This window comes from Trichechus manatus, unplaced genomic scaffold (assembly GCF_000243295.1).
Source record: "Trichechus manatus latirostris isolate Lorelei unplaced genomic scaffold, TriManLat1.0 scaffold00012, whole genome shotgun sequence".
NCBI classification, from domain to species: domain Eukaryota; kingdom Metazoa; phylum Chordata; class Mammalia; order Sirenia; family Trichechidae; genus Trichechus; species Trichechus manatus.
Window position 1 is genome coordinate 16,215,264 of NW_004443948.1, and position 18,768 is coordinate 16,234,031.

Consider the following 18,768-nt stretch of genomic DNA (forward strand, 5'->3'; position numbering starts at 1 on the left):
TAAATACTACCAAAACCTAAAATATAATACTTGAACCTAAAAATGATGAATACTATAGAGTGCAAAGCTTATGATTACAAGACAAGGTAGGGAATGAGACAATGTATCTTCCAGTGACATGTTCTTGGGTTCCATTTCCACTCACTACTTCCTCTTCTTTCTTCTTGCTCTGTTCTCCCTGTATCCCATTGATTCCCCTTATGTTCCCTCTCCCGCTTAAATTACAGAATCTGTATGAGTAGAATCACAGCAGGCTAAGTTCTCTTTATCTACATGCATACTGAAGTCATTGTAAGCCATGTTGACAAATACAAAATCTAGGGAGGATTTAAGGAGCCCTGGTGGCACAAACATATGGCTCCATAGAAGAAAGACCTGACAATCTGCTTCCATAAAGATTACAGCCAAGTAAACCCTATGAAGCAGTTCTACTCTGTCACAGGAGGTCACTATGAGTTGGAATCGACTCAGTGGCATCTAACAACAACTGGGAGGATTTAATCTGGTCTGCCTTTCCCCTCTACATTGTGTTACCAACAAAGTGTTCAATATTTACATGATTTGAAACCTAATCCATCCTGCCCTTATTACTAAATTCCAATTTTTGAGGTGTCTAGAGGGAGTTTTTCCATCTCTTTCTCGAGGTGTAAAGGCTACTTTTGCCTACCACTTTCCTCATTGTCCTTCCAAGTGTTCAGCCACCAAATGAGTCACACACCTGTCTCAGCAACTTCATACAGACCACAAAGTATAAATTGAGGGATATTTTCTTCTGTTTGATCCCTATCCACTTATATCTACTTGCCCACCACTGCATACTGTACAGTCATTATCCTCATCTCAAATTCTTTATGCTTCCCAAAGTAAGATACTGTGTTTCTCTTCTCTTTTACCCCACATTTAAAAACTTACTAAGTAAACCCTAAACCTTAAACCAAAAAAAGAAAAATCCTTAAAATCTTCTTTAAACCAAACAATGTTGTTGTTGTTGTTAGGTACCGTAGAGTCAATTCCCACTCATAGCAACCCTGTGCACAACAGAACGAAACACTGTCCCGTCCTGTGCCATCTTCACAATTGTTGCTATGTTTGAGCCCATTCTTGCAGCCAGTATGTCAATCCATCTCATTGAGGGTCTTCCTCTTTTTCGATGACCTTCTCCTTTACCAAGCATGATGTCCCTCTCTAAGGACTGGTTCCTCCTAATGATGCATCCAAAGAAAGTGAGACAAAGGTCATTAAAAAGACAGGAAAGAAAGAAAAGACCAAAGTGGATGTCAGAAGAGCCTAAGCAAAACCAGTAAAGTGTATAAATATATATATAGAGAGAGATTTATATCAAAGAAATGGCTCACAAGGTTGTAGAGTCTGGAATGTCCCAAGTCTGTGGATCAGGATAGAGGCTTCTCCTGATTCACATAGCCACAGGGGCTGGCAAACCCAAGATCAGCAGGTCGGAGAGCAAGGCTCTTGCTCACAGGCTGTGAAGATAGACGAATGCCAAGTTTGGCAGGTAAGCTGCTAGCTCAAGTCCCAAGAACTGGAGGCCAGATGAACAGGAGCCAGCTGCAGGATCCAGAGTGAGCAAAAAGCCAGAACACCTGCTTATATTCAGATGCGGGCCACATGCCCAAGGAAACTCCCTTTCAACTGACTGGCTACTCACAGCAGGTCCCATCATGGGAGTGATCACATATGAACACTGAGAATCATGGCCCAGCCAAGCTGACACACAATCTTAACTATTACAGTAGAGTAGCTAAAGTGAAAAGAAGAAATGATAAAGTAAAAGAGCTGAACAGAAGACTTCAAAGGGCAGCTGGAGAAGACTAAAGTATTATAATGAAATATGCAAAGACCCGGAGTTAGAAAACCAAAAGGGAAGAACACACTCGGCATTTCTCAGGCTGAAAGAACTGAAGAACAATTCAAGCCTTGAGTTGCAATGCTGAAGCATTCTATGGGCAAAATATGAACAAGGAAGCATCAAAAGAAGATGGAAGAAATGCACAGAATCACTGTACCAAAAGGAATTGGTCGACACTCAACCAGTTCAGGAGGTAGCATATGATCAAGAACCCATGGTACTGAAGGAAGAAGTCCAAGCTGCACTGAAGGCACTAGCAAAAAACAAGGCTCCAGGAATTGATGGAATACCATTTGAGATGTTTCAACAAACAGATGCAATGCTGAAAGTGCTCCCTCATTTATGTTAAGAAATCTGGAAGACAGTTACCTGGCCAAACAAATTTAAGAGATTAATTTTGTGCTCATTCCAAAGAAAGGTGATCCAAAGGAATGCTCAAATTATTGAACAATATCATTAATATCACATGCAAGTAAAATTATGCTGAAGATAATTCAAAATGGTTGCAGCAGTACGTCAACAGGGAACTGCCAGAAATTCAAGCCAGACTCAGAAGAGGACATGGAACAAAGGATATCATTCCTGATGTGAGATGGATCTTGGCTGAAAGCAGAGAATACTAGAAAGATGTTTACCGGTGTTTTATTGACTATGGAAAGGCATTCGACTGTGTGGATCATAACAAATTATGGATAATGCTGCAAAGAATGGGAATTCCAGAACACTTAATTGTGCTCACACGGAACCTGTATATAGATGAAGACACAGTTGCTAGAAAAGAAAAAGGGGATAATGCATGGTTTAAAATCAGGAACCAAGAATAGTTAGCTTAATTAGTAAAGAATGCCTGCCTTGAGCATTGATAGCTCTTTTAAAGAACTATCTATATGGGATCAAATAGACAAAAATAACTTGAAAGATTAGATAGGAAGCTTAGAGGGCAGTAAGTTTATGTTAACAGTGGAAGAATAACTCAGAAAAGGAGGGTGAGGCTGCGCAACTTGGAGAATGTAATCAATGTCACTGAATTGTACATGAAGAAACTGTAGAATTGGTTTATGTTTTGCTATGTATATTTTTAACAACAACAAAAAATAAACTGTTAAAAAAAAAAAACCTACTAAGTATACACATTCCACCTTTTAAATGTTTTTCAAATCTGCCCTCTTCTCTCTGTCCCTTCTGGCATTGTCTTTGTTCAAGAACTCATTTCCCCTTGCCTGAACTATTTACAATAGTATTAAGTCTTAGCCTAGGCCTCCATTCCGCCTATTCGTGAGCCAAGCTATGATAATATCTTCGTAGAAATCATAAATAATGTGAGAATAATCCTGTAAAAACAACTCTGATCATGTCGACCCACTGCTTACAGCTCATTAAGGCAAAGCACAATATAAAGCAACAGGCATATATGTATATATCTCCATATATATACGTAATAGTTAAAGTCATGTAAAGTCATGCATTCAGGCTGGAGAATTAACAGAACAATATTGAGGAAGGGATATGGATACAATTATTGCTTTAGTATTCTTAGCCATAAAATATGGCTGCACTTAAGCTAAGTGCAGCTCCCTACAGGCCTCTGTGTTATCTACATCAGTATAAATAACTAAGGCCAGCCACATCTTGTTTAATTGCCGTTTTTCTGAAACTGTCTTGTGATCTGTTTTACTGCTTGTCATATACATACCCAAATTCCTTTCCCCTTACCCAAAACTGATTGTTATCCACCTGAAAACTCACTGTCTTGTGATCTGCTTTATTGCTTGCCGTATCTATTATAAATAAACGCCTGGGACAGAGGTGGGGGTCGACTCCTCAGAGTGACCCTCCTGGCCCCACTTCTCTGAAAGAGTTGCGCAGTTGGTTACCGTCTTCGCCGTCCCGATTACCATCGCCGCTGCGACAGATGGTGCCCCGTGTGAGGGTCTGCAACAAAGGGAGAGTAGGAGACAGAGAGGAGGAGGAAGAGAGGAAGGAGGAAGAAAAGGAGAGAGGGAAAGAGAGAGGAATGGAAGCAAGAAGGGAGAAAAATAGTTGACAGCTTATTTATCAAACTGTTGAGCTTCTGTAAGTTTTGTTCCCCCTTTCTTCTAATTCTCTGTCATTTGTGTGTGTGTGTGTGTGTGTGTGTGTGTGTGTGTGTGTTTTGGTAATCCTCTTTAAGTAGGAATCAGTGCTTCACGGGGATACACATGACACGAAGTACTGTACTGAACCCTGCTACAAGCCCCCAAGAAACCCTGAAGGCACGGTGGTTAAGCACGTGGCTGCTAACTGAAAAAGTCTGAGGTTTGAACCCACCAGCGACTCCTCTAGAGAAAGACCTGGAGATCTGCTCCCATAAAGATTATAGCCTGGGAAACCCTATGGGACAGTTCTACTCTGTCATATAGGATCGCTATTAGTCAGAATCCCTCCACAGAACACAACAACACAAGCCTCCAGCCTCCAAACTTGCAGTATTCCTTGTTATAGGCCCCAATGTTCAAATGCCTTCCAGAGTCCACCCAAAACCTCTGTGGCCACCTTCTCCAAATTCCCTAGGTAGCTCTTCCTGAGTCAACTGTAATTCTAGTACTCAGTTGTATCCACATGCATACATGCGTGCTTTCATCCTTTCTTTCAGAAATTATTTTATGAGTAATTTTTTACTTCAAATGATTTTATGGCACAGTGGTTAAGAGCTCGGCTGCTAACCAAAAGGCCGGCAGTTCAAATCCACCAGCCACTCCTTGGAAACCCTATGGGGCAGTTCTACTCTGTCCTATAGGGTCGCTATGAGTCGGAACCTACTCCACCGCACCGAACACCTTTGGAGACAAATTAATCTTCCCCTGTAAACCTGGGACTACAGGTTACTATGTCTTGTACCATCTCTATGGTCATTTCATTTGAAGTGTTCGCTGAACAACAGAAAATCAATTACTAATTTTCCTCCCGGATAAAACGAGGTGGGGAAATCCCACAAATGTGTAGGCCAAGCCCCTGCCACACTAACCTTTTCTACTCCACCCGCACTCGCCCACCCGCGCAGCCTGATCCGGGGCAGCACAGCCGCGCGGTGGGCGGTTCCCGCGAGGCAGTGGGCGGGGCCCTGCAGCCTCGGCTCCGCCCCCGACGCGAGCGCCCCCGTCGCCGGCCCCGCCCGGCGCAGTCAAGCGAGACGGGGGGGCGGGGTCGTGACGCCAACTCCATTCTTGGGCCCAGGCAGAAGGGATGTTCCCGACTCGGGAAGAGGCTGACAGGACCGTGTTTGTGGGGAATTTAGAGGCCCGAGTGCGGGAAGAGATTCTTTACGAGCTATTCCTTCAGGTACTGCCGGCGGGGGAGGGACAGCGCAGGGGCGGGTCGCGTTGGGCCGGAAGCGCAGCCGGGGGGGCGGGGCCACCTGGACCACTCGGAGCCCGGCCCCTACCAGTCCGTCCTTTGCTGGGGTATTGATGTATTTTCACGTTGGCACCTGTCTCCAGGTGAGAGGCTGGGCAGCGAAGTGCCACAGTGTGCGCACCCGTACGCACCCCTACTGCAGGGTCCTGGGGGTTGACAGTGACTGGGTTCTCCCAGCCCCCAGCCCTGAGTAAGGGCTTCACAGAGGCTGCCTGGGCCTTGGGTCACCTCTGGCAGATCCGAAAAAACAGCGCTGTCACTCTTCCTTCAGGTTATAAGCACCTCCATGCCTTATATCTGCGAAATGAGAGATAGAGCTTTAAAAATGTTTCACTCTACGTTAATCATTCCTCTGAGCCCTTTTGTATGGAAGCTTACTTTTGCTTCAGTTTTACAGGTGAGATTTAAGGTGATCTGGGCAGCCAGTGTACCGTTACTGTGATCAGTTGATTCCCTGGCCAGTTCCCTTTATTTAATACCAAGAAGACCTGGAAACTTTCCGAGACCGAGCACCTTCTTTCCTCCAGAATTAAGTCTTCTCTAAGTACTCGCCTATTGTATACGCCTAGGTCTCACTTGCTAAAGAGATATTCTCATTTAACCATTCATCCAACTGTTGAGTGGCCTGGAATTAGATGGCAAACACTAAATAAGGTGCTGGACATAACGATCTTAAGAAACAACCATGGTCTTTCTAAGAGAAGAAACTGAAAATTGATTACCGTGATTTAGGATAATCTACAAAAGACAGCTACCTGGCCAATTGACTGGAAGAGACCCATATTTATGCCTATTCCCAAGAAAGGTGATCCAACTGAATGTGGAAATTATCGAACAATATTATTAGTATCACACGCAAGTAAAATTTTGCTGAAAATCATTCAAAAGCAGGTGCAGCAGTATGTCAACAGGGAACTGCCAGAAATTCAGGCCACATTCAGAAGAGGACATGGAACCAGGGATATCACTGCTGATATCAGGTGGATCCTGGCTGAAAGCAGAGAAAGATGTTTACCTGTGTTTTATTGACTATGCAAAGGAATTTGATTGTGTGGATCAGAACAAATTATGGATAACATTGCAAAGAATGGGAATTCCAGAACACTTAATTGTGCTCATGAGGAACCTGTACACAGATCAAGAGGCAGTTGTTCAGACAGAACAAGGGGATACTGAGTGGTTTAAAGTCAGGAAAAGTGTGCTTTAGGGTTGCATCCTTTCACCATACCTACTCAGTCTGTATGCTGAGCAGATTATCCAAGAAGCTGGACTATATGAAGAATAAGGGGGCATCAGGATTGGAGGAAGACTTATTAACAACCTGCCATATGCAGATGACACAACCTTGCTTGCTGAAAGTAAAGAGGACTTGAAGCACTTACTGGTGAATATCCAAGACCACAGCCCTCATTATGGATTACACCTCAACAGAAAGAAAACAAAAATCCTCACAACTGGACCAGTAAGCAACATCATGATAAATGGAGAAAAGATAGAAGTTGTCAAGGATTTCATTCTACTTGGATCCACGATCAACACCCATGGAAGCAGCAGTCAGGAAATCAAAAGATACATTGCATTGGGCAAATCTGCTGCAAAAGACCTCTTTAAAGTATTCAAAAACAAAGATGTCACCTTGAAGACTAAGGTGCACCTGACCCAAGCCATGGTATATTCAGTCGCCTCATATGCATGCAAAAGCTGGACAATGAATAAGGAAGACTGAAGAAGAATTGACGCCTTTGAGTTTGGTGTTGGTGAAGAATACTGAATATACCACGGACTGCCAAAAGAATGAACAAATCTGTCTTGGAAGAAGTACAACCAGAATGCTCCTTAGAAGGAAGGATGGCAAGACTACATCTTACATACTTTGGACATGTTGTCAGGAAGGATCAGTCCCTGGAGAAGGACATCATGCTTGGTAAAGTACAGGGTCAGTGAAAAACAGGAAGACCCCCAATGAGATGGATTGACGCAGTGGCTGTAACAATGGGCTCAAGCATAACGGTTGTGAGTATGGCGCAGGACCGGACAATGTTTCATTCTGTGGTACATAAGGTCGCTATGAGTCGGAAACTATTTGACGGCACCTAACAACAACAACAACAAAAGAGAGTACAAATATAGTCCAGTGGTTTAGAGTATGAGCCCTGTGGCCAGCTATGTGACTGGACAAGTATCTAGGTGCCTCAGTTTCCCCCAGAGTCAAATGAGAGTAGTAGTGTCTACAATATGGTGTGGTTGTGAGGATTAAAATGAGCAAATCCTCATAAAACAGAACTGAACCTGGCACTTACTAAGTGTTTGCTGCTGCTGCTACTACTAATACTATTACTACTATTATTACTAACATTAGCATCAAGAGATTTCAAGAAAGAGTGACTGCTCCGTTTCAGAACAAGAGAACCCTCTAAGGGAGACAATAGCAGAGCTAAATTTCCAGGACTAAGTATGAGTTTACCAGGGGGAAGAGGATTATTTATTTGTTTTTTGAAAGTTCTTTGTCTCTACAGTCCCTGAGTCTACTAAGGTGCCTCAGAAGAAATACCTGGCAATCTACTTCTCTAAAAAATCAGCCATTCAAAAACCCTGTGGAGCACAGTTCTACTCCAGCACACATGGGGTCACCATGATTTGGAATGAAATTGATGCAAGTGGTGTGGAGTATGGTATCTTTGTCTCTTAACTAACTGAAACACCCCTATATTAATTATAGATGCACACAGTTTGGTAGATTATTTAGAACCATGGTTTATTTTTATTTAGAATTCTGTCTAAGAACAGTTTCCTTTCCTAGACATAATACTTTTTATTTAAAAAATATGGTTGATTTTAAGACTTTAATGTTTATATTTCTAATTTGCCATCTTTTTTAGCTTGTTCTTTTTATCAGCTGCAATACTTGTTCTTTCCTGTAATTATTTTTTCACCTATTGTATCATTTAAAACTTTTCACTCTAAATACAAATATATGTATGTATATATGTATATATATGTATGTATATATATGTGTATGTATGTGTGTATATATATATGTATATATATATATATATACTTATAGTCATTTTCCTCCATAAGGCTCCAAAATACTTTCAAAGGCTTTTTGTTGAGGCTCTTAAAATGGGGGAAGGAGGAAAGATGGTGGTAAAGGTGGGATAAGGTAAGAAGGCTCCCGTGCACATACATTATTTCTAGTCAGTAAAGACTGAATCCACATCAGTTATACATACACACACACACACACACACACACACACACACATATCTGTATATAGAAAGAGAGAGAAGGTATATGTGTGTGTGTGTATCTTTTCAAGGAGCCCTGGTGGCACAATGGTTAAGCTCTCGGCTGCTAACCAAAAGTTCTAAAGTTCGAACGCATCCAGCGGCTCTGCAGGAGAAAAGACCTGGCAATCTGCTCCCATAAAGATTACATCCAAGACAACCTTATGGGGCAGTTCTACTCTGTCACACAGGGTCGCTATGAGTCAGAACCGACTCAACAGCACAACAGCAACTACATGTATTTTCTCGTTTTTATAATGTTTTTTCCCCCACTGAAACAGAATATAAATCTCTTTTAATAGATCAGACCATCAGGCATATGTTTTTATTTTTGCTGAGGTACTGCTATAATCTGGAAGGATTTGCTGAAATGAAGTATCTTTTAACAAGGCTTCACCCTGGCAAAACCTAGCAAAGCTTGACAACTGCATCACTGTTGATATATTTCATTCTGATTTGAAAAAACTAAAATAATGTGATTATTGCTATAAGTAAGCCTTCATGTTGCATTTTAGCTTCAAAAATGCTTTGGTACATACTGTGTGATTCCAACTGTATGATATTATGGAAAAGGCAAAACTACAGAAACATTGAAAAGATCAGTGGTTGTCAGGGGCTCAGGGGAAGAGGAGAGGGCTGAATGGAGCACAGGCGCAACTGTTCTGTATGATCTGAAATAGTGGACTCATGATGTTACGTATACATTTGTCAAAACTCACAAGACTATGCAACACAAAGAAGGAACCCAAATGTAAATGGTGGACCTAGTTAATGTATCAGTGTTGGTCCATCATTTATAACAAGTGAACCACAGGAATGCAAGATGATAACAATAAAATTGTGCAGGACTAAGAGGAGACATATGGGACATCACTGTACTTCCTGCATAATTTTTCTATAAACTGAAAACTGCTGTAAAATATAAAGGATTTTTTAAAAAATACTTTGGCTTATCTAAATTTATTCATGTAAAAATTCAAGTCACATAAGCATTACAGTCTCTGTGATTTCTCGTATTTAAATATTGATAGTGATAAAGTACTGATTAAAATTGGTGTTATTTTATTTACTGTATATTTATCCTTTTACTAGGTCCCCCCCCCCAATTTCTCATTATCCTTTGAAGCAAGAAAATCTGACTTTAATATCTCCTGTTATACATAAGGTCACCATGAGTCAGAGCCAACTCGACAACTAACAACACTTTTAGCTATGATAAGAAATACTGGCGTAGAGATTCAGAGGGGAAGGATAATGAATTTAGTTTCAGATATGTTGCATTTGAAGCATAATCACACGAAGGTCTCTAGGAGACTGTCTCCATGAAAGAGGTGTTAGTGGGAAAAATAGATTTGCTGATGAGCTGGTAGTTAAAGCTAGAAGGAAGGATGAGCTTGGGAGAGCAAAAAGAATGAAAAGAAAATGACAGAATCCTAGGGTACATCATTTTACGGATAACAACATTTTTCTTTAGATTAAAAACAACACATATTTATCCAACCCTACAGAGAAAAATGATCAGTCATTAAAGTAAAATTAAAAATTATGAACCATTCACCATTAAATCTCACCTCCTTGTAAAACTTTGTGCCTCCTCTAATCTTTATCACGGTGTAGATAATTTTTTTCTTAGTTATACTTAAGACTTTTCTATAACTTTGTGCTCTACTTTTTTACTTTTATGACTTTTTTAGGTGTTTCCATCAACACCTCCTGAATATTTATAATTTAGTGGTATTTTATTCTATTTTAATAATATACCGTGAAATAATATTCTCAGTTGTTGGTTCGAGCCTTTCTTATTTTTCACACTTAAAAATAATATACCTATTTAAAAGTCCTAAACATATTAAAACATTTTTTTTCCCCTTTGGGAATATTTTCCAAATAGGATTACTAGATCAAAAGATACGATAAGCTTACCTACTTATTTCGTTAAGCTTAAAAAAAAAAAAAAAGGTGGTATCTCTTTCCTTTTGAAACTTGGAACTATTACCAATCATTTCCTATTCCTGGATCCCTGGCAGTGCGGTGGTTAAGAGCTCGCCTGCTAGCCCAAAAGTTGGCAATTCGAATCCACCACCTGCTCCTTGGAAACCCTATGGGGCAGTTCAACTCTGTATATAGAGTTGCTATGAGTCAGAATCAACTAGATGGCAATGGGTTTGATTTGTTTGTTTGTTTCCTACCCTTAACACTATGCATGTTTCTTTGATGAGTCAGAAAATACCAAGAAAATGTGAGATGTTATGTTTATTGTTAAGAAAATGCATTATTAGAGATACATAAGAACATTGATAACAAATTTTTTTTTTTTAGTCTCTTGAATTTACTTGTAAAAAAATCTTTGGATTTATGAGAAAATAATTTTTAAGTATCTTATAGGCTGGACCATTAACCAAAGTGACTATATGCAAAGACAGAGAAGGAAAGCCGAAGTCTTTTGGATTTGTCTGCTTTAAACACCCAGAATCAGTGTCTTATGCCATAGCTTTGCTGAATGGAATCCGTTTATATGGAAGACCAATAAATGTGCAGTATCGATTTGGTAGGTCCTGTCATTGAGATATCTTCATTGTGATGTGAAACCCTTATTTTAAGTGTGTTTTGTTGTTGCTGTTCTCAGAGGTATAAGCATTTTATACTATATGTAGTTTAAGACCAGAAAAAGTGCCCCTATGGTCTCTGTTAAATTTTCTCAGAACAAACATCTAATTCATAATCAGATAATTTATGCAATTAATTAGCATGAAAATTACCTTGCCAACCCTCTAGCATCTTTTCTGTATTAAAGTGTAAAATGTTCTATTTTAGTGCCACCCAACAAGTAGCTATGATGGTTGCTGTTGACTCTTATAAATTCTAAAAGAACGGGGGACCCAAAACTTTAGCTTTTTTGTGGCAAAGCTGTTTCTTCTCCTGACATTGCTGATCTTCTTGTCACTGCTAAAGTATGGGATCAAATATCTACTCTTTGGAAGAGAGGGTGTGTGCATTTGTCTTTCTCCTGGGGAAACTAGCCTGTACATATTGCCCTTGATCTAAGCCCCTGTAAGAGCAGATTAGCCAAAGATAGCAGCAGAGTGACCCTGACTTGTGATGGAGGAAACTTTGTGATGTGAATGGCCTCAAACCACCTCCTCCTGCATACGTGTCAGGAGCTGATCGTCTATGATTAGATGCCCAGAGCCCTCTCATGGTTCTAGGGACTGATAGAGGCCACCTGGTAGTCCTTGCAGTACTTATGTCACCTCCCTTAAATGGCTTCAGGCTTACTGATGTGTCAGTTGGAGTTTTTTGTTGTTTGTCTTTTTCTTTTCTGATCCCCCTCTCTAAACTAAAAACAATTAATAACAGAACAATGCCCTGTTACAAAGGATAACTGCTTCTTTTTGTGGTTTCTTCCTTTTGTTTTCTAATGTCTTTGCAAAGAAAATGGACTGCAGCAGGCTCTCAAGTACTGTCCAGTTAACTCGTACAGAGTTGCAGAATGGTCCCGGGCATCTTACGTTCTAACACATCCCTAGCCAGCTGCTCAGCATCCTGTTGTATAAAGGTGCATTGCCTTTTGTCAGTACAGTTTAGAAAACGTATGCCTTCTATACCGGAGGCAAATAATACTGACAGTTTGCTATGTTTAGGGTAAAGGTATATAGAACAAAACAACATCATGTACTGTATCTTATATTAGCCCTATGCCAGTATAATTCTTACGTACTGCCATTGCTTTGGACAAAGCATGATTATAACTTACTCGTTTATAGGAATATAAATAATCCTTAAATATTATTTGAGAGATCAGATACATACACATTTATCTTATATGAGGATGGCATTTTAAGATATTTAAGATGCTTTTAAGATGACACTTTAGATCAATATTTTGCCCTTTTTGATTTGGGGTTGTTTTATGATTTAATGTTGGAATGCCAAAAAATTATTATACTGGGAAGTAATCTGTTACTCTATTTTTTTTAAAGGGAGTTCTCGCTCTTCTGAACCAACTAATCAAAGTTTTGAGAGCTGTGTTAAGACAAATTCACATAGCTACAGGTAATTAAAATATTTTTCACTAAAATGAAACAAATAAATATGCTCTTGTGTCAAGAAGGTTTTTTTTTTTATATATTCTGGACTATTCGAAAACCTTGCTATTTAGACATAGGCTAAAATGAAGGAATTAATTTTTCTGAAACCTTGAGAAGTGACAGAAAAAAATTTAAGTTTAGTCTTAGTATTTTCAGCAATGGGTGATAGAGATTTACATATGTAGTGTTCTTTATAGTTTACTATGTTTTTTTTCATAGCTGTTAAATCATTTAGGCATCCAAGGGCTCGCTGAGATAGATTACACAGGTAATGTTACATATTTTATATGTAAGGAAATGGAGAAGCAAAAGTTAACCAATTCCAAGGTAATAAAGAACATAAGTGATAGAGTCCCCGGCTTGAAACTAAGCCTTCTGAGATTAAGCCGTTTGATTCTTTGTTTTACGGTTTTTAATAACTTCTCTGTATTAATTTTCAAAATACTCTAAAATTGTATGTGACTGATCTATTGATGCAGTTGTAGCCTCCAAGAACACCATCAGGTAAGCTGTCCCAGACTCGTGGAACAGAAAGGCTCACAGACAAAATTAAGATGCTTGAGTCACACCAGTAATTAAGTCAATATACAATGTAGAGTGAAAAGTAGGAGTAAAAGAGATTGGCTAGGTTAGCACACTTAAGATAGGGTGCATGTGGGCAAGAGAACCATACTACCGGAGTCCTGCTTACACTAATATTCACATTCTCTCTGCTACAGGAGCCTGTCCTGCTGATAGTGTGGTTATGAGGACCTCAGCTAAGGTTTGAGCAAAGGTGTCCAATCAGACAGAATGTTCCTGGGTCTAATGTCACTTGCTCTTTCAGGGAGACACAGGAACAAATAACACCTGGCCACAGAAGTAGCTTGTCAGTTAGCCTGCTAGACACCATAGATTTTATCTGAGTTTCTCAGACAGCAAAGACAAGAAGCAAAACTGTCGGCTCAGAGTTGGTATGATCATGACTTGGTCTTTCCAACCTTATCCATCTATAAATAAAACTCTTATTTGTCCCATTATATTTTCTATTTTTGTATCTATCTTTGGCATGTCTTTCAGAATGCTAACTCATTTACTATCTACATTTAACACGTACTATGAATTCTGCTTCTGTCTCGCAAGTGACTTATTCTGTCCCTAACAATTTCATTGCTATCTCCTAAACTACTGGCTTACATACAGTCTGTGCTTACAGTCTTGTGTGTTTCATGCATCCTGTTTGTTTTCTTGTCTTCAGAAAGAACTGAATATTCTCAAGTAAATTAACAAGATGGCTAAAGGTCCAATCCTTGTTAATTGTATCAGCCCTCTAAGGCCTAGGAGAGTGGCCTCTCCTGACTGACAAATGCCCAGGCTTACCTTTAAGAGGAGGTATTGCACCTGATATAAAACACTGTATGTTTCACAACTTCATTCTCCCCAGCATCGCCATATCAATGAAATCAGGAGAAGCTAAGAAAATAGGTGGTGAAATTCAGACTGCCTGAATTTGAATCCTCACTCTGCCACTTTATTAACCTGTGACCCTGAATAAGTTATCTTTCCACTCTGTGCCCCTCTCTACAATGAGCATAGTACCTCAAAAGGCTGTTGTGAGAATCAAATTTTATAATAAGGGTAAGGTACTTAAAGTACTGAGCACATAGAAAGTATTCAGCAAATGTTAGCCAAAAAAAGTACAGGTGGGTGGGTTTACGTGCTTGGTAGGGGAAGCACTATAGAGTTATCTGTGAATCAAGCCATACGTATGAAGGATGAGCTTCCTTTTTCTTCTGATACCAAGTGGAAGAACATACCTTTGTCTCCCCCTCTTAGGATTAGGAAGGAACAAGATACTCCTAGGATTTGGGTAGAAGAGAAAAGACTAGATGGAACATAACAATAAAAGCCTTGTGTTCTCTACTTAATATTTGATACACTGTCTCTAAATTATCACAAATTCTACCCAAGTTAAGTGTATATTCCTTTTATTACACGTCACTGGTGGTAATTTATTCTCTTAGTGTTTGTTATAAAGGTAATATGAGGATAGGTCAATCATTATGTTCTAGAAGTGATTTGCAGAGAAAAATGGTGCCCATGTGATAGCCTAGTCTTTCACTGGTCTTTCTTACAAATGCACTTCCTTGTACTTACTGTCTCTTATACTGTTAGCTTTTAATGAATAGTTCCCAATTTACATACTAGTTCTCTATGCAGACAACTCTGTATTCCCAGAGATTCACATAGGAAAGATAGTGGTTGTAGAGAATCTGCAGTTATTTTTTAACAGTGCTAATCTCACCACTGCTGCTACGGAGGTGTATCTTGCCCACTCTATAACCTTGTTCTACCTTTCATCCATTCTTTTGTTTGTTAACCATTACCTTCTCCGCACACGTTTTGTTTCTGTCCTCCCTGAACCCTATCTTCTAATGAGGTGGTTATGTTTTTGTCCTTTCTCTCACTGAAAAATCTTTCCTTCTTCATATCCTCACTCCCCATTCACTTCTCAGCCTCTTCCCATTAAGAAATGACTCCATTATTTTATGGAAGCTGCTTGTTTGAAGGTTATCAGGAACATTCTGATCAACAGTTCAGGGGCCTCCGTACTGTAACATTTGACACCTGTCTTATTCCTTTCTTTATGTGATTTACTCTTCCACTGGCTTCTATGATTGTTCTCTCTCCACTTATAAATGAAATAGCCACCTATCTGTTTGGCTATTTCTTGTCATTCTTCCCTCGGCTTTACCTCTACCTGCCTGTACAAATTTCAGCTTTTCCCACAGTGTACTTCCTGTTCTATGGGTTAGTAGTATTCACATTTAAATTATGGTATACTTGGTGGCCCAGTGGTTGAATTCTCACCTTCCTTGAGGAAGACGGGGTTTGATACCTGGTCAGTGTGCTTCATGGGCATCCATCACCCTTCTGTCAATAGAGGCTTGCATACTGGTATGATGCTGAACAGGTTTCAGTGGAGTTTCCAAACTAAGACAGATTAGAAAGTGAGGACTGGTGATCTACTTCTGAAAATCAGTCAGTGAAACCCTCTGGATTGCAACAGTCTGATCTTCATTAATCATGGGCACTGTTTGTTTCATTGTGCATGGGGTGGCTGTGAGTCAGGGGCCAGCTTGACAGCAGCTAACAACAACAGCAAATGGAGCAAGTAACTGTTAGAGACTGGCTATAGAATCTAGCCAGCATTTCTAACATTGCAGTATTTTTAACATCTCCATAGAAACAAACCTGAAATTTTGGGACACTATGGTTTTTAAATTAAAGAGTCCCTTTTTCTTATCTTAATTAATGTGTGGAAGAAATCAGCAAATGTGTCTTTATGTTAACATCAGTAGTCCATTTATGAAAGAGCACATGACTGGTAGTTTAACAGTAAATGTACCTTCAAAGGTAACTTGAAGAAAAATTTTTTTTCAACTTTTTATTTTGTAGAAAATAGGAATGATGAACTGTACTGGTGGTGATTATTAATTGTCTTGCTTTGCTCTGTTAATCTGAAGTGTTCTTTGTCTTTAATACAAATATAAACTTGTTTCACATTTTCCTATCAGAAAGCCAAATGTAATTCTAACTATTGATATTTCAGTATTTAGTACTTAAGACTTAAGGTACTACTGTGTAACTACATTATTAGTATAATAACTATTTTTATATGTGGATGTGTTTCAGGTTTTGAATTAATCTTAACTGAACTCTAGTAGAGCAGCATTTTTTTTTTTTTTTAAAGATCAGGAAAAGCTATCTTTCTTTTTTTTTTTAAAGAAATAAGGACATTACATGTAGGAGTTTGAGCAATTTATTGTTTCTTCTTTTATCTCCCCAAAGAAATGAAGAGCTTGTGGGCAGATCCTCAGTTCCCACACAGTTCTTTTCAATTAATAATGCTGCTTTACCTCAGGAATATTTTTTCTCTCCAAATATGGTAAGTTTGATATGCATTTGGTTCTGTGTAATATGACACAAATCGTGAAGAACATCAAAATGATTTGAAACATTTGGTGCTCGATCTAAAGCTGGGAGAAGATAGCAGCTGCCCGACCACTGTCTCCAGTGGTGCTGTGCTCCCACACAGTCACCTTGACTCTCATACTTAGCCCTCAGCAGACAGCCAGCACGTCACCAGCAAAGGGACCCACGGTAGTGATAACGTTAAGCACTCTAGTCCAAGTAAAATTTGTAGGGTTCTCATTTAAATGGCTGTTTTAAAAGCTGTTTGGAGAGTTGAATCATTTCATTTAGTGAAATATTTTTATGTAATGTAATTATCAATCACAAATATTTTACTTTTGGACATGGATTTTTAAATAAACTTTTTTAACTAAAGGCAAGCCTATGCAAAGGTTCTCAAATAATAGAGTAAACTACATTATTTCCACAGACTCTCCAAAATAAGTTTCTGGCTTAGAAATCTTAATTATGGTCTTTGTTATTAAAGGGGAACTTGGTAATTTTTTTCTTCCAAGTCATCATTTTATAAAAAAATTGAGGTTCAAGAGTTTTTAATTAACACAACCAAGATTATATAGCTTGTTAATGACAGTTTTGGGACTATCACACAGGTCTTTGGTGTAATTTTTACAAATATTCAACATACATATGATATTTGGAACAACTTAGGTATATCAGTCAACTTTTTCATCTGTAAATTTTATGAAATCTAAATTCAAGTCAAGTATTTTCAATAATAATTAGGGTCCAAATTGAGATGTGCTGTAAGGATAAAATGCACACCCTATTTAATATAAAAAACCAAAAAGAATGTTAAATATCTCGTTAGTAATTTTTATATTGATTATATGTTGACATGATATTTTGGATATATTTGAATAAATGAAATATATTGTTTAATTGCACCTGTTTATTTTTACTTGAATCAGTGTCAACTCAGCAGCAACTAACAACAACAACTAGAAGATTTAAAATTATGTATGTGGCTCGCATTGTATTTCTGTCTGTCAGTAGACAGTGCTGATCTACGTGGTAGTAAACTTTGTCATAAGCTACATACGACCTTGAATCTTTGTGTTAGCCATTTAGGGCACTACATCCCTGCTACACAAAGTCACTGTCTTTTTTGTACCTACAGATCGTTTGGTTTACTCGTTTATTTATATAATGAATGTAAACTGTTAACTTTGTTTTGTTTGAACTTCTGGGCTAGTTTTTGTAGATGAATGTCTTTTTTTTCCCCCCACAGCTGTGGAATGCATATAATCCAATGCTTCAGCTTCCTTATTCTGAGATGACAGTGCCACTTCCTAATAGCACATCCGTATCTTCTTCACTAAATCGCGTTCCAGATCTAGAGGCTGGACCCAGCTCTTACGAATGGACTCACCAGCAACCAAGTGACTCTGATCCTTATCAGACGAATAAACGAAAGAGGCAAAATCAAACTAGTGATAGTGACAGTAGCACAGAAAACAATCGAGGAAATGAATATACCCAAAAGTTCAGAAAGTGTAAGAAGAAGAAAAGGTGTTAGTATTACATTCAAATGAGAGATGTATTTACTGGGCTTAATTGTCTTAAAAGAAAAAAAAAAAAAACGTTACCTGTATTCAACCAAATGACTGATTTAATGGCTGTCATTTTTTAAATATAATAATACTTATCTAATTTATTATTCAATTTTTGTCTTGAATAACTTAAAAATTATATAATGTACTACTTTTTGCATCTGTCATGCTATTGTTGACCCATTGTCAACAAGAAGTACACTTTGAGTTGTTTTTAGTACTAATGATGAAATTGCACTAAGCTATAAATGGTGGCACAGTGATTAAGTGTTTGGCTGCTAACCAAAAGGTTGGCAGTTCAAATCCATCAGCTGCCGCTTGGAAACCATATGGGAAAGTCCTACTCTGTCCTGTATGGTTGCTATGAGTCAGAATTGACTCAACAGCAACAGGTTTGGTTTTTTTGGTATAAATCAAAAGTTACTTACTGAACACTTATGTGTAAGGCACCATACTACCCTAGATTATTGCCTAAAACCCTCAGCTATAAATGGGCTGTGATTAGAAGTGGAGCTATGAATTTTCTGAAAGAAACTAGTGCAAATATTTAAGAGTTGCACATTTTGCCTATTGGGGACTGGCTAAGCAAGCTTTAGTTTCCTCTGTTA

The 18,768-nt window shown here is 38.8% G+C and overlaps 1 protein-coding gene across 1 annotated transcript; it reads left to right on the forward strand.

Annotated features, from left to right (window-relative positions):
- Nucleotides 1-5,089: 5,089 nt before the first annotated feature.
- On the forward strand, nt 5,090-18,126 carry RBM11 (RNA binding motif protein 11). Its single transcript, XM_004371379.1, has 5 exons — nt 5,090-5,185; nt 10,933-11,095; nt 12,528-12,600; nt 16,467-16,563; nt 17,812-18,126. The coding sequence occupies exons 1-5, from the start codon at nt 5,090-5,092 to the stop codon at nt 18,124-18,126; spliced, it is 744 nt and encodes a 247-aa protein (XP_004371436.1).
- Nucleotides 18,127-18,768: the final 642 nt, after the last annotated feature.

What these genes read in the sequence shown, in the direction of transcription:
- RBM11 (XM_004371379.1), top strand. Translation starts at nt 5,090, where the DNA reads ATGTTCCCGACTCGGGAAGAGGCTGACAGGACCGTGTTTGTGGGGAAT. An exon ending in ACAAATTCACATAGCTACAG is followed by an intron (nt 12,601 to 16,466) that starts GTAATTAAAATA and finishes ATCTCCCCAAAG; the next exon opens with AAATGAAGAGCTTGTGGGCA. An exon ending in ATTTTTTCTCTCCAAATATG is followed by an intron (nt 16,564 to 17,811) that starts GTAAGTTTGATA and finishes TAGTTTTTGTAG; the next exon opens with ATGAATGTCTTTTTTTTCCC.